Source organism: Electrophorus electricus, chromosome 4 (genome assembly GCF_041902795.1).
Source record: "Electrophorus electricus isolate QZ-2024a chromosome 4, ASM4190279v1, whole genome shotgun sequence".
In the NCBI taxonomy this organism is placed as follows: domain Eukaryota; kingdom Metazoa; phylum Chordata; class Actinopteri; order Gymnotiformes; family Gymnotidae; genus Electrophorus; species Electrophorus electricus.
This window is the reverse complement of record NC_137500.1, coordinates 29,547,495-29,561,511: the sequence shown is the minus strand read 5'-3', so window position 1 is coordinate 29,561,511 and position 14,017 is coordinate 29,547,495. Positions and strand designations below refer to the sequence as shown.

General features: G+C 39.3%; 2 protein-coding genes across 2 annotated transcripts; one reads left to right on the top strand and one right to left on the bottom strand.

The window, feature by feature from the left end:
* Positions 1–1,927: 1,927 nt before the first annotated feature.
* On the top strand, positions 1,928–12,514 carry usp37 (ubiquitin specific peptidase 37). The gene is made up of 24 exons (XM_027009717.3): positions 1,928–2,084; positions 3,304–3,566; positions 3,850–4,015; positions 4,163–4,257; positions 4,351–4,466; positions 4,663–4,740; positions 5,671–5,756; positions 5,854–5,947; positions 6,119–6,274; positions 6,353–6,484; positions 6,618–6,741; positions 7,010–7,215; positions 7,536–7,653; positions 7,899–7,978; positions 8,082–8,246; positions 8,570–8,617; positions 8,726–8,855; positions 9,314–9,530; positions 9,773–9,933; positions 10,140–10,200; positions 10,332–10,447; positions 10,555–10,624; positions 10,835–10,973; positions 11,135–12,514. The coding sequence occupies exons 2-24, from the start codon at positions 3,393–3,395 to the stop codon at positions 11,214–11,216; spliced, it is 2,814 nt and encodes a 937-aa protein (XP_026865518.1). The 5' UTR covers positions 1,928–2,084; positions 3,304–3,392; the 3' UTR covers positions 11,217–12,514.
* ybey (ybeY metalloendoribonuclease) lies at positions 12,420–13,996 on the bottom strand. Its single transcript, XM_027009724.3, has 4 exons — positions 13,471–13,996; positions 13,209–13,340; positions 13,064–13,132; positions 12,420–12,734 (listed from the first exon to the last, which is right to left on the bottom strand). Exons 1-4 carry the CDS (start codon positions 13,678–13,680, stop codon positions 12,636–12,638), a joined length of 510 nt encoding a protein of 169 aa, XP_026865525.2. The 5' UTR covers positions 13,681–13,996; the 3' UTR covers positions 12,420–12,635.
* Between the last annotated feature and the right edge of the window lie 21 nt (positions 13,997–14,017).

Sequence of the window (14,017 nt, the reverse complement as noted above, 5' to 3'; positions counted from 1 at the left end):
TATAATATAATATAATATAATATAACATAATATAATATAATATAATATAATATAATATAATATAATATAATATAATATAATATCCTGTTCCCAGGACTTCACTCTTCTGGACATAGATCTTGAATGTTGTTCCTCCTGAAGCCACATTCCCAGTTTGGTGGTCACAGCTCCTAGTGCTGTAATTATCATAAGAACCACTGTTGCCTTCACCTTCCACATCTTTTCATCTCAGACCTTGGTATTTTTTGAGCTTTTGATCTTTGTGGGTCCTGACATTGCACTTACTTGGGATTGCTAAATCAATCTCTATAGGCCTCTTCTTCTCTTGGTCCATCACTACTATGTCCGGTTGGTTAGCCATTACCATTTTGTCAGTCTGGATCTGGAAGTCCCATAGGAACGTAGCTCGGTCATTCTCCACCACTTTTACAGATATGTCCTGCTTTGACCTCAGCACCTCCAGCCTATACTTGGCACATATCTTTATGGCACTATGCCATAAAATTTCCTGTGCCAAGAAATCACCTGATTTTGCTGCACTACGTGTTCACATGCATAATTTCCATGATATGTATATAAATCTGAAGAAGAGGGAGAAACTACAGTGTACTTTAATAAAGATGTAGAAGTAGTCAAAATTTCAGTGAAGTACATAAGGTTTCCATTAGAAACAGGACCGTTTCAACAGAGGTTCTTCATCATCAGCTGTGCAAGCAACATGCTTCTTTAGTTCATTAGCATTAAAATGACCTTTAGCATTAATATGTTTTGCCACTGGAAATGACAAATCCTTAATACTGATGATCTGAATATGTTCAACAACAACAATCAGCAAGCCTTCTCTTGGTTTCTCGAATGTAAAGCTGGTTACATCTCTTGCAAGAAATACAATAGACAACTCCTGCAGTAATGCTTCATTTCATTTACCTGACACTATTATCCGAAGCGACTTACAATTATAACTGAGCACAACTTGAGTAATTGAGGGTTAAGGGCCTTGCTCAGGGGCCCAACAGTGGCAACCTGGTAGTGGTAGAGCCTGAACCAGCAACCTTCCAATTAGATGTCAAGTACCTTAACCACTCAGCTACCATTGCCAATTGTTCCCAATGCTTGAGGAGGAATGGGTGAAACAATTGATCCTTTGTGTTAGTTATTTTAATAATATACATATAGAACATCTAGTGCAGTTATAGGCCACAGTACCAGTTATTTGACTGATCTCACTCTTGGTAAACATGTTTTTGATTTTTTTCCTCATTTTTAAGCGATTAATGGAGGATCCTTAAAAAGGGATGCGGCTTCGGCATCATCCTGGAGGATTCTGTAGTGTTTAAGCATAGTATTAGCCAGTTTTATTTGTAGGATGGTAATTAAGCATTACTGTCTTAACAGTGGATTGTTTACAGGTCAGTGCATCTGTTCCCTGAATAGGTAAAACAAACAAGCGCATCATATGACCTGGCTTAATTTATTATCTGGTAAGAGTCCATGTTAATACAACTTTAAACAGAAATGGTTAGGTTTTAAGAGGGAGATGTTTGGAAAATCTGATGCCTTTTACTAATCTCCTCTGAGACACTAGCAATACACAGTGTAAACATGCATGAGACTGGAACAATACAACAAACAATAAAATGATGGGAAATGAGACTGAGCTGGATAGGGTTATTTATTTGTGCAGAGGGCACTTTGCCAACATTATGCAACACATTTTCTAAAGTTCATCGTTTTGCAGCTATATTTTGCTTTTGATAGCCTACGGATGCCCACTGTTTCATCCTTGCTGGACAGGCTAGTAAGTCTTTGGAATACATAATAGCGTGCATAACTACATTAACGCCAACCGGGACAATATACACACGAGCTTCGCAAATCTCGCGAGATCTCTCCTCGCCTCTCGCTTCCGCTGTGAGTTTTCACGTTCCCGCCATCATCGCCTGCCAGAACGCGACGTCGTGGACCAGCAACAACACAACACTGGGCCACCGCATGCCGGCACCTTTCGCCCACAACCGTTGCAGCTTGTTTGGGAGATATATTAATTGTAAAGACTTTTCGTTACGTTTTTGGCCTGGAAACGGGTACGTATTTATTGTTTTCTGGGAGGGAACTGGCAGGTTCCCTCAAATTACTAGCAAGCAAAATAACCACTACCAAGTCATGTATTGCTAGCACGTTAGCTCGCTAGGTTAGCTGGCTAACTTACATCTGTACGGCCTCAGTTATTTTTGGCTTAAGTTAGCTTCTTAGCTTAGCTACAAGCTACTGTTTGTATGTTTGAACCACTAGCCATGACATGTAATTGATTAGATAGACAGCTAGCTAGCCAGCTAGCTTACTCTATTTATTTTGTATGTAGAGTTCTAGTAGCGCCATCAGACCTACCAGCATCTGATTATTCATGTGGTGTTTCGTTATTACTGATTCTTTCTTTCTTTTTTGTTTGACTAATTGCCTTCTTATTCTTCATGGTGTCGACTTCTAAAGTATCTCCAGCAGGCAAGATTACGTAGCTAGGATAGCTATCTTAGCTAGCATGGTAGATGCCTGACATAGCTAAAGCTAGCTGTGCTGGGTAGTCAACGCCAGCTATCTTACTGTGATTATTGACAGATTGTTCTCCTTTTAAACATATACAGCTATAACTAAAGAAAGCATTTTTGTTTTATTTGAATACTATTCCTCTGTTTTGACCCAGACTGACAAGCGAACTAGAATAGCTAGCTAACTTTTTAATGTTACAACTTTAACTACCTAGCTAGGTTACCTTATAATGTGTACAACCTTCATATTGATGGGATATTAGAGGAGTGTAAAAGAGAAACTCATTATTCGTTGAATTGTTTGATTTAATAGACTGTTGGCTAGCGTTATCTATGTAAGCTGTGTTAACGGAACATCAGCTATATCTTGTTCTAGGATAAGTGTCAGGCAAGGAACACACTCTTTAACATCTCATTTGGACAGGTCACAAACAGCCTTAGTTTTAGTGTTTAGAGGTTCGTTTAATTTGACCGACTAATTTCTTCTTGGACGTTTAGCTACAAATCAGCTAATTTGGTTAGCTAAATTTATCTTGTTGCGTTCCAGTTTAAACTCTTCTAACTGAAAATGCAATACTCCTAAATCTGTTAGAGCTTCCCGGCATTCCGTATGTTGTTTTTGCTATTGTGAAAATGCACATTTGTTCAATTTCTGTCATGTAATGTAACTCAAACTGTATAGTATTCCAGTAGAGATTTACACTTAACTGTGTGTCATTCTAGTGTTTTTTCAATGTGTCTTTTTCTCTATTGTTAGGGCTTTTGTGAGGAGCACTGGCCTCATCTGCTCGTCCTCAATAGTATTGAAAGCCGAAAATTTGAGCGCCTTGTCCAGTTGACGCACTAATGGCTGTTGTAGTGCCCAAGATGTCCAGCGGTGGCGCTGTTCGCATTCGCTACATCAGTCGGGATGTGGGCACTAGCAGATGGAGGGAGGGAATATTTGAGATCCACGAGAGGGACAACAAAGTAAACCTAGTATTGAAGTTCAACAGTGGTGGGACCCCAAAACATTTTCAGGTATGTAATTGCCATATAACACCCCCACCATCACGTTTGTACACATATCCACAAGCTGACTGGTATATAACTTCGATTGCATTTTTCCCTTTTTCCTTATTGTATGCCTTTGTCAGTCAGGTAGTTTCTGCTGTGTTGCAGGGGGTCATTTGTAAATAAGAATATGTTCTTACTACTTGTTAGATAAAACAGTTTAAATAGTATAGCTTGTATAGATAAAACAGTTTTTTAAAAAAGAAGGCATTGCAGTTTAAACTTTTTATTTTGCTTCTTTTCGTTACAGTTAAACCACAATGTGAAGAATGTTGTTTTGGGTTCCATGCACAACCTTAGCCGTTTGTCGTTGACACTGAAAGACTCAAGTGTTGTCATATTTGAGAAAATGTCCACAATGGTTGGAAAAAAATTAAAGGACTACCTTGAAACAATTAAGCAGGCTAAACAAATGGGTATGTGTAAATAATCAATATAATTGTATATTACATTTTTTCAAATTTGGAGGGATGATTTTTTTAAGGCAGTGACCTCTTTTAAGAAATATTGATTCCTTTTTATTCATGTTTTTATTAACTTGTTCTTTTTGTTATTTAATTTAGCTCTTAAGACAAACCAGGGGAGTGCCAGTTTTGGATTAGTGCTTGGGAACCGAACAGCGCAGAATGAATCCGGTTTATCTCAGTCAGAAAAACAGGTAGTGTATATGCACATTTCATGAATGTATTAAATGCCAGTTGCTTTCTGGCATTGTAATTTTTCTTCTGTGTATTTTGTTTATGCTTTCAAGGCAACTCAAAGGCGGTCAAGCTTGGACAGCAGAGAGGAAAGCACTCCGCGGAAGCCTCTTGGGAGTCCCAGCCGAGTAACATCAACACCTGTGCGCAGTGGACTCTCAGAGAACAGGTCTGTGAAGTTTAACTCATTTTGCTGTTCTGTGGCTGTTTCTATAATGTGATATTTTGCTACTCCGGTGGTTGTTAATTAACATTTAAGTAATTGATGGATTGGGTAGGTGTAGCACATCAAGTAATTGATGGATTGGGTAGCACAGTTGCATGGTTTGATATAACTGAGGTGTTCTTCTGTGTGCCTTCCTAAGGAATGAGAAGAGGAAGAGGTTGATAAACTCAGATACTGACCTGAATGAAGACTACCCCAAAGAGAATGACTCTTCTAGGTAGTCATGACTTTCAAGTAGCTTCAGAAATCAGAGCTAAAAGAACAATTTCCACAGTTCAAGAATTATTCAGACATCCTCAGCTGTGTGCAAGATGGCTAAACACAATGAATAAATTGGTACAAACCCAGTGGGTTCACGTCACATTATTTTCTGACACTTCATTAAACACTTAGACAGTAGACACTTTTATTATTAGTATTATCCCTATCCTGTAATGGTGGAGTAGGTAGTTAATTGTAGAAGCATGTTTTTGTTATATTTGTTGAAATCTTGATGGTCTCTTGCTTATTATTTATTTTCATTTCATTCTGTAAATCCCTGTCTGGACAAGTGCGTCTGCCAAATGATGTAAATGTAAACCAGAGAACACTTGTGTGGCTTTCCAGCAGTAGTTATCTAGGTATTGCTGCTGTTTCATCAGCAAGCATTGATTGATTAAATTTGCTGAAGATTAAAAATAAACATTCAAAACCAACTTTGGCTGTGTAGAATCGCTAACCTGGTTGGTGTTTTTAGCTTTTGCGTGATATCTAACATTACTGCAACTAGCTGTTGCAAGCTAGCCAACAATGAGACTTCATCTTTTGCAATATTAACATACTAGCTTGACAGGTGTGGCTACTAGAAATAACCTTTATTTACATGCATTATGAGACATGAACTGGTTGAATATAGGGATAAATGCTATGTTGTGCTCCTCTCTAATGTGCGCTCTTGTGGACTCCAGCTGTTGTCAGGCAGTGTGTGTTCATGTGTTTTTGGGGAGCACTGAAGGTAGAGTGGGATTTTGTTTGAATGGATATTTGCATAAACTATCTTAGTCTTGATGGTTTCTACAAAATTACCTACTCCATATTTAAAGCACAGATGTATTGCTGGAATACATAAATACTGGGCCCATTTGTAAACAATTTTTTTTCTGTCTAGTAACAATAAGGCCATCGCAGACCCTTCCAGGAAGTATCTGCTCAGCTGCAAAGAGAAGCTGAAGCAGGCAGAGGAGAACAGGACAGGTTGGTACTCATGGTGCTAATTAATTTCTTTCCAGAGGTGCGGTTTTGTTTTGATTTTTAATTAATTCTTTGGTCTTTAACACTTGCTCACCAATAGCTCCCCATGCATCAGCACCCCTCCAGCCATCATCCTTCTATGGCAGCAGGACAGGAACTAAAGATTACAGTCAAACACATACATTATTGGACAGGTAAGGACCATATGATGTATGTTTACTCTAGTTCAGTTTACAGTTGTTTCAGATCTGACAGCCTGGTGGTTTACACGTAAGATTGAGTGTTATGCTGCTCTTCTCTTAGACAAATAAGAATTGCCAACAATTGAGCATTTGCTCTTATCAAGTTGACTTTTGCTATTAAAGGTCCACCAGCACAAGCCAGTCCCCTTCTGCCAAAAGAAGCCTCATGCTGCCCAATCACTCCACTCCGTTTAAGAAAGTCCGGACATCTCTGGAATATGGAGGCTGGAATAAGCCGAGACCTTCCACCCTAACACAACCTCAGCCACCTCTGCAGGGGTCAGAGTCCTAAATATCACTCACTTTGTCACTTTGATTTTTCAGGTGCTTGTTTAATGACCAGTTTCTCTCCTTTAGATTCTCCAACCTGGGAAACACCTGCTACATGAATGCCATACTGCAGTCACTTTTCAGCCTGCCCTGTTTTTCAAACGACCTTCTGAAACAGGGTATCCCATGGAGGAGGGTTCCCATCAATGCCCTGTTGAGGTACAGTTGCATTGCTATCTATAAACAGTACTTGTGGGTTCCTAAAAAGGGTTCAGAAACACCAGACATGAGCTATTGTTTTGTTTTAAATTACAGCCTGTAATATAATTCCTTGCTGCTTTTTCTCTATTAGGCGATTTGCCCATCTGCTTGCCAAAAAAGATAACTCGTCTCCAGAGGTGAAGAAAGATTTGCTGAGGAGGGTCAAGAATGCAATTTCATCTACAGCTGAACGCTTTTCTGGCTATATGCAAAATGTAAGAGGGGCACATCAGTTTAATTCTTACCTTCTTTGCTAATCCTAATTTGGGAGTGTGCAGGTGAGAACATAGCGTTCAAACCCACGAAGATGAGAGGTTACCTTCTTAGCTAGTTGTGCACTAGAATGGTTCCCTTGAAACAGGGTTGATCCTCTGAATGAAACCGTATAATGCATTTTGATTTGCCTTGGTACCTTCATTTTTAAGATGCATTTGGAACTAGGCAAGATTGTATTAAATACGTGATTTAAAACTTTCCTTCTAGGATGCCCACGAGTTCCTGAGCCAGTGTCTGGATCAGCTAAAGGAGGATGTGGAGAAAGTCAACAAGAGCTGGAAGAGTGAGTACTCAGCCTGGGATGAGCCTCAGGGCACGCGGTTAACGGAGGACACAGACACTGCTCGCATATACACGTGCCCTGTTACCGTCAACATGGAATTCGAAGTGCAGCACACAATCACATGTAAAAGGTGGGATGTCTTACAAAGTGCATTTAATTGTTCACAATTGTCTATATATTTTTTTAAATTTTGTTTTTACAAAAGGAAGTAGTGGCATGGCACCTGATGTAGCATGCTGGCAGCTTGTGTAAAATATGTAGTTGGGAAACTCATGAGAGTTTGGCTTAAGAATGCAGTAAAAAAAATTTGATAAACATTACCCTGGAAACATTTTCATTTGTTTTTTTTTTTTTAAAGAGTTGACTTTTTTTTTCATTTCTCTTACATTGCAACTGTTAACTATGTCCATTATCTGTGCTGCTGTGTGGTTTTAACCCCATGAAACTCAGCTGTGGGGAGGTGGTGACAAAACGCGAGCGGTTCAATGACCTATCCATAGATCTGCCTCGCAGAAAGAAAACCCTCCCTCTCAGATCCATCCAGGACTCACTGGATCTCTTCTTCAGGGTAGGGTTGCATGTTCCTACAAAGGGAAATTTTCACATCTCCATATTAATACTGTGCAAAAAAACCAAAAGTTTTTTGTTCTTCTCTTCTCAAATATTTTGAAATGACAGGTTAATAACAATTTCTCCTACTTTTTTATACTGCTGCAGCGCTGAACACGAGCAAGACTTGCTCTCCAAATACTGTTAACTTTTATATGGATTTAATTAGTACTAACCAGCAACTATGTTGCTCATTCCTTATAGATGGAAGAAATCGAATATTCATGTGAGAAGTGTAATGGGAAAGCTGCTACAGTTACACACAAATTCAGCAGGCTGCCCCGGTAATCTAGAACACATTATTGTAGTTTATATGTGCTTATTTTTCATGTCTAAGGGAAGCTGACACCCCCCCCCCCCTTTTTTTTTTTTTTCCTCTTGGGTCAGGGTGCTGATTCTTCATCTGAAGCGGTACAGTTACAACGCTCAGCTGTCTCTGAACAGCAAGCTGGGCCAGCAGGTCTTGATCCCGAAATATCTCACCCTGCTCTCCCACTGCACGGAGAATACACGGCCCCCGCTCAGCCTTGGCTGGAGCGCCTACACAGCACTGTGAGACTCCGCTCATCAATTAAACTCTGTAACTCTGGTACAGCAGGGACATTCAGTGCTGATGGACCTCTGCTTTGCCTAGTTTAGACTTTTTGAGCTCACCTGCTTGATTCAACTTGCCAGCTAATTATTAAGCTCTTATAAGATTACTGTAAGGTAATGCATTGTTTTATTTTTTAGGGTTCAAGCCCCTATTGTAATTGCTGAAATTTAAAATTATTTTCTTTGTTTTTGCCCAACTACATTCAATAATTGGTAGTCATGGCACACTGGTGTCTTGGTCCCTTACTCGTTTGTGTGTTGTGCACTACATGTCATCGCAGGTCCAGAACACTGAAAACATCACAATCTGTCAACTCCTCTATGTTACGGTAAGGCAATAAATTTTTCATTAATCCTGATATGACATTTTATTCCCTTTGAGATATAACTGAAATATAACAAGTTATCACTTGATCCCATTATTTTTATTCTCTTAGGAAAGGGTCTATAAAGTCTGAAAACACAGGAAGTGTCTTATGTGACTCTGATAGTGAAGAGGAACTAATCAGGAAAGGTAGTGGAAAACATCGACTGAGTGAATCCCTCCCAGATGATGAAAGGATGGAGGTGAGCCGATAGGCTTATTCTTGATTTGGTACATACTAGAAGGCTGGTTGATGAGAATTCCAACCAGTTTTTGGCAAGGGGGAAATGCCTTAATTTTGTTTTTGAAATGAGACTTGTGGCAGGGGTGTGTGGCTGTGGTCATATACAACACTATTGCAGAGTGAAGCTCAGCCTGATGGTACTTAATCATATTTATGCCTCTCTATGAATTTTTTTTTTTTTTGATAAACATGTAGTCCGTGCATTGAATGCACTGGAGCTTTTGGAATAAAATTAGATGTATTGCAGTAATCATGGTTAATCGCAATAGAGTGTCTACGCTCAATACTGAACAGTAACTAAATATAACGGCAGCACTAATGGGTAATATATTGTGAAAATGTGGTATGGACCCTCTTTCTTATTCGAGCTAAATTATTTTGGAGTGCATGTAACTGAAGTGCCATCTTCTTGCCCAGGTGCAGCAGAGTGGTCAAGTGGAGCAGTCAGAGTTCACAGGCATGAATGACGATGAAATGCTGGCTGCTGTTCTTGAGATGAGTCGGCACGATGCTGGTCCCTCTGTGCCCCGTGATGATGAACCAACAAGCAGCCCTGACACGGGGTTTGGTGATACAGATGCTCAGGAGATGACTCACCATTTGGATCTGCTAGATGGAGACAAACCATCTGGAGGTATAGGCAGTGTACAGAGATCCCAGAACAAATCATTTCGTTTTCTTTTCTTTGATCTTCTAACAGTGTTTTGTGGGAATCTTCAGTGTGTTTGTGTTGTTTTTTTTTTTTAAATGGTGTGTAGTACATAGAATCTATTTTCTTTTGCAGCAGGAGGCTGTGTTGTGTACAAGGGTTAAAAAGATTGTGCATATGTGGTTGTTGTTGTTCTCCTCCTCTGAAACTTGTTTTTTAACTCTCAGATGTGCTGGGTTCCCTGGACCTGACCATGGACGAGAACAAGGAGAACCAGACTCCAGATGGTACTCAGGGCGAGCTGGACTGGATGCAGCAGTACAGTTTGGACCAGGAGCGTGAGGAGCAGGAGCTGCAGCAGGCTCTCGCCCAGAGCCTGCAAGAACATGTATAGCTTTTTGGTTTCCCATTAATTGTATTTTTAACTTCATGACAATAAGTGTAATTGTATATGGCAAATGCTGACTTGGGTTATTGTAAAATGCCCATGTGGGTCCTTTTTTTGGGGGGGTGGGGATTGAGATACATAATGCAGTAATAAGCAGTTGTGTGTCAGGTAAATGGCTAATATTAGGAAGTGTCTTGCATGCACAGGAGGCGAGGGAGATGAGGGAGGATGACGATCTAAAAAGAGCTACGGAGCTCAGCTTGCAAGGTAGGGAAGTAGGGACTGAGCTGCTCTACTTCAGTATCATTTCAAATGCTTGGGATGGTTTCTTGCTCAGAAGTAAGAATGGTTGGTTTTTTTTTTTTGGTTTTTTTAAATTTCATCATTGATTCTCTCAGAGTTCAACAACTCCCTCCCTGAGCTGCTGTGCTCTGATGATGATTCAGGCAATGAGGATGCTCTAGACATGGAGTACAGTGAAGCTGAGGCAGAGGAACTGAAGAGGAATGCTGAGGTAAGACTGATGTTGAGACCATCAAGTACCTCTCTATTTTGAACCACCACATGGCAGTAACTTTACATCAAGTTACAATTGCTAGTTGTTAATTGTCTCCTTTGCAGAGTGGAGAGCTTGCAAACTCTTTCAGACTCATTAGTGTGGTCAGTCACATTGGCACCAGCTCATCATCAGGTATGACCAAGCTACATGGCATAATTTTGGAACAGGATCTCATACAATACACTAAAGTAGTATGGTTAAATGAGGTTCAATAGATTCATCATGAAGTAGACATGGTTGGTGCTTGCTCTCATGTCAGGGTTTCCATCCTTGTCTTAAAATGTGATTAAATTCTAATATCTATTTAAAGTGTCATTGACCATGATCCTTCTTTCTCTTCAGGCCACTACATCACTGATGTTTATGATATGAAGAAGCAGTCCTGGCTCACTTACAATGACTTAGATGTGTCCCGGACACAAGAGGCCACTGTGCAGAGAGACAGAGACAGGAGTGGATACATCTTCTTCTACATGCACAAGTAAGGAACAGAAATATGTGACATGGTATATGGTTGCTAATGTCTTAAGGGGGGAAAACACCTATTTTTATTGGGAAATCCATAGTGAACCTTTTGAAAAACTTTTTTTTGGAAGCAGTACAGATCCTGTGTTTTTCTGATGCTAAACATTGTCTTCTTAGGAATGTGTTTGAGGAGCTGTCAGAGTTAGAGAGAGCAGGAGGAACCACTGATTCCAGCCGCACTGTTCTGCAACCTTTATGAGACTGTGTATACCAGGTGCTACCTGCAGTCCTGTGCTGCTGCGATGGGTCTATGGAGTGATGGACGGATGAGCCGAGTCTAGTGTAGAACTTGTACCTCTGTCCAGTACTACTGATCACCGTCCATACACCCTCCTTACTCACTTACTCCAGGCACTTTTCTTTTTGCTTTCCTTTTTTTCCCTTGGTGTGGAACATTGTCACTAAAGTAGAGCAGTATTTATGTTCTGTAAGCCTGTGTAAATATAACAAAGTTTATGACAACACCAACGAAATAAATTAACATAATGAATGCATTTTGGGATTCTGTAGGATATGAAATTTCGCCTCGAGACATTTGTTAATCTATTTTTTCAATTCTTCCTATTTGCTCAGTATTGCATTTAATGAAATAAAGTCTCTTGGCACAGCAGAACATTTTATGCATTAATAATTTCAGAGCAAATGTTTGAGGTCAGGGAGTATTTGTCCTTTAGCTGTTTCTTTTTCAACTTTTCCAAAATCCTTTATGATCTATTGAAATATAAAGATTTATTCTTCTATGTTTGGGGGTGATGTTGGGACATCTGTTTCCTGTTTGATATGCAGCTGAAAATGTGGTGCAATGTTTACTTTGCCAGTTGGCTTTTATGTCTGTCATATAGCGATGAGGGGGTTGGGGGGGGGGGGGGGTGTTCCAGTTTATATTCAAGGCTTTACTGAAGACTGTTTATTGCTATTTTAATCATATTTTATAAATATAATCTAACAAGCTAAAAGATTGATGTAGCTTGTCTTTTTTTTAAGAGGACCCTTCTGAAGGTTTCTTTGTGACCCTCTGATATACACCCAGTAAAGTATATTTTCTTTCTCTCCCAGATAGAGCTTTATATTGTGGATGTTGCACAGCCAATTTGGGTAGGATGTCTTTCCTTAGAATGAAGACAGACACAACGCATAATCCTTTACTGAATAGAGAAGCTATTCTAGTGTGACTTTACGTTTTGTGAGGTCAGCAGATGTGAATATTTATTTTATGACTTTTTTTTTTGGAAGCCACTGTCTGGTTATATTGTCTCTTGTTTTAATATGTTTGGTAATCACATCTCCAGAACTTTTATTTATGCTTTTCTGTTTTCACTTTCTGTTTGTCATCTTGATTGCATTAACAGAAGAGTGGGCTGAATAGTGAATTCCGGTGTTATAAAGAACATTTTCTCAGAAAAACTGGTATAAACTTTAATTAGTTGCTTAGTATTAAGTCTTTGACTTCCTAAACAACATTTTAGAAATAAAATTTATTTAGAAAAAGAAAATGCAGACTTTGTTTGAATGTTAATTATTAAATCAAATGTTTCAGTGGTAGAGCAAAGTTGAGGTGACTGTCTGTCTTTATTCTGACTTGATGTCCAGTAACTCCTTCAACCCATTCCCTCCAGTGTCATGTCACCTGTCGTGTGCATCTTTTGGTTAGAGGCTCAAGATGACTCCCAGTTAGCTTGTTGAACTCACTTAGGATGTAATTTTCTCTCTGAAACATCTGTCAATAGAACAAATTTAAACAGCTACCTTATAATACAACTCGTTTTTATGAACTATTATCTACAGCAAATGGAGTGCAACTACTATGTTTTTTAGCATTATTACAGGATAAATTTAGTTTTAGCCGAATATGTGATATTCCTCTAAAGTTGTTTAAGTGAATCACAGTTAGTCATGCATCCTTTCGTTCATAAGCTAGAATCCTCGTACTTTTCGAATACATTTTATGCAATTTATCAGCACAACTTGGATGCAGCGGGATAGCACTTTGGTTTTGTCTATTATTCACTGAGGCTTTTATTCTGCGTTACGTCACTCATTTTGTACCTCATCCCACTCCTCCTCTGTCTCGTGTCTGTATCCCAGCAAGTGACAGATTCCATGTGCAAGAACTACCTGTGGGACAAGAGAAGCCATGACGCTTTTCATGCAACTTGTTTAACTATTTTTATATCATGACTGAGGTACTTACTGTCAGGGTCCCATGAAAATCGCAGGACGTTTCTTTACACTGTTGCATTACGTATTCCACTCCCAAGAATATATCTCCTAGATTATACTCATCTCTGTGAACGGCACACGGTAGCTTCCCTGGTCTTAGGTCCTTAGGAAAACAAGCGTCTTTTTAATCGAAGAAAGAATGAAAAGGGTCGCAAGTTACGTAGACACTCGATTTAACAGTTTTAGCGTTGTAACGTGACATTGACAAAAGGATTTTCTTTAGGAATCTTTACCTCATAAAATGGAAAGGAAAGTACATCTGTCGCCATATTCTTTTTCCTGTAGATATTGTTGATACGTTGCATCTTTGGGTTATCTACACAAATTATGCTCATATCAAATTTTTGAATGCCCAAAATATGTCTCACTATTTCTACGTTTTTGCGCAGCCTAGCACGTCGAAGGGGAACAACGTGTTGGAGGTTGCGTAGAACTACACCCATAATCCAAGTCAGGTCAAGTCAAGTCAAGATGATTGGGAAAAAATCCGTGTACTTTTCTCGTTTTATAAGCAAGTTATTAGAAGTCGGTGTTTACATGTGCAATGTCCGCTTGCTTTCTAACTAGCTACAGTTAGCTTAATGTCCGTCACAAGGTGACTCGACACTTCATCTTTATTCTTCCATAATAAAGTAACATAAACTGTGGAATAAATGCTCAGCGAAATCAGTTAGCTAACAGATGTTTTTAATTCATTCGAGCGAGAAAAGACTAAACATCAATCAAAATGCCAGCATTTGTTTTCTTGAAGTGGATCGTCGGAGATTTGGCCTTTGTTTC

Coding starts and splice junctions, on each gene's coding strand:
- ybey (XM_027009724.3), bottom strand. CDS start 13,680: ATGGGTGTAGTTCTACGCAACCTCCAACACGTTGTTCCCCTTCGACGT. Junction 13,133..13,208: donor ATTTTCATGGGACCCTGACA/GTAAGTACCTCA, acceptor CTTGTCCCACAG/GTAGTTCTTGCACATGGAAT. Junction 12,735..13,063: donor CAGAGGAGGAGTGGGATGAG/GTACAAAATGAG, acceptor TTCTATTGACAG/ATGTTTCAGAGAGAAAATTA.
- usp37 (XM_027009717.3), top strand. CDS start 3,393: ATGGCTGTTGTAGTGCCCAAGATGTCCAGCGGTGGCGCTGTTCGCATT. Junction 5,948..6,118: donor ACACATACATTATTGGACAG/GTAAGGACCATA, acceptor TTGCTATTAAAG/GTCCACCAGCACAAGCCAGT. Junction 8,247..8,569: donor TGGAGCGCCTACACAGCACT/GTGAGACTCCGC, acceptor ATGTCATCGCAG/GTCCAGAACACTGAAAACAT.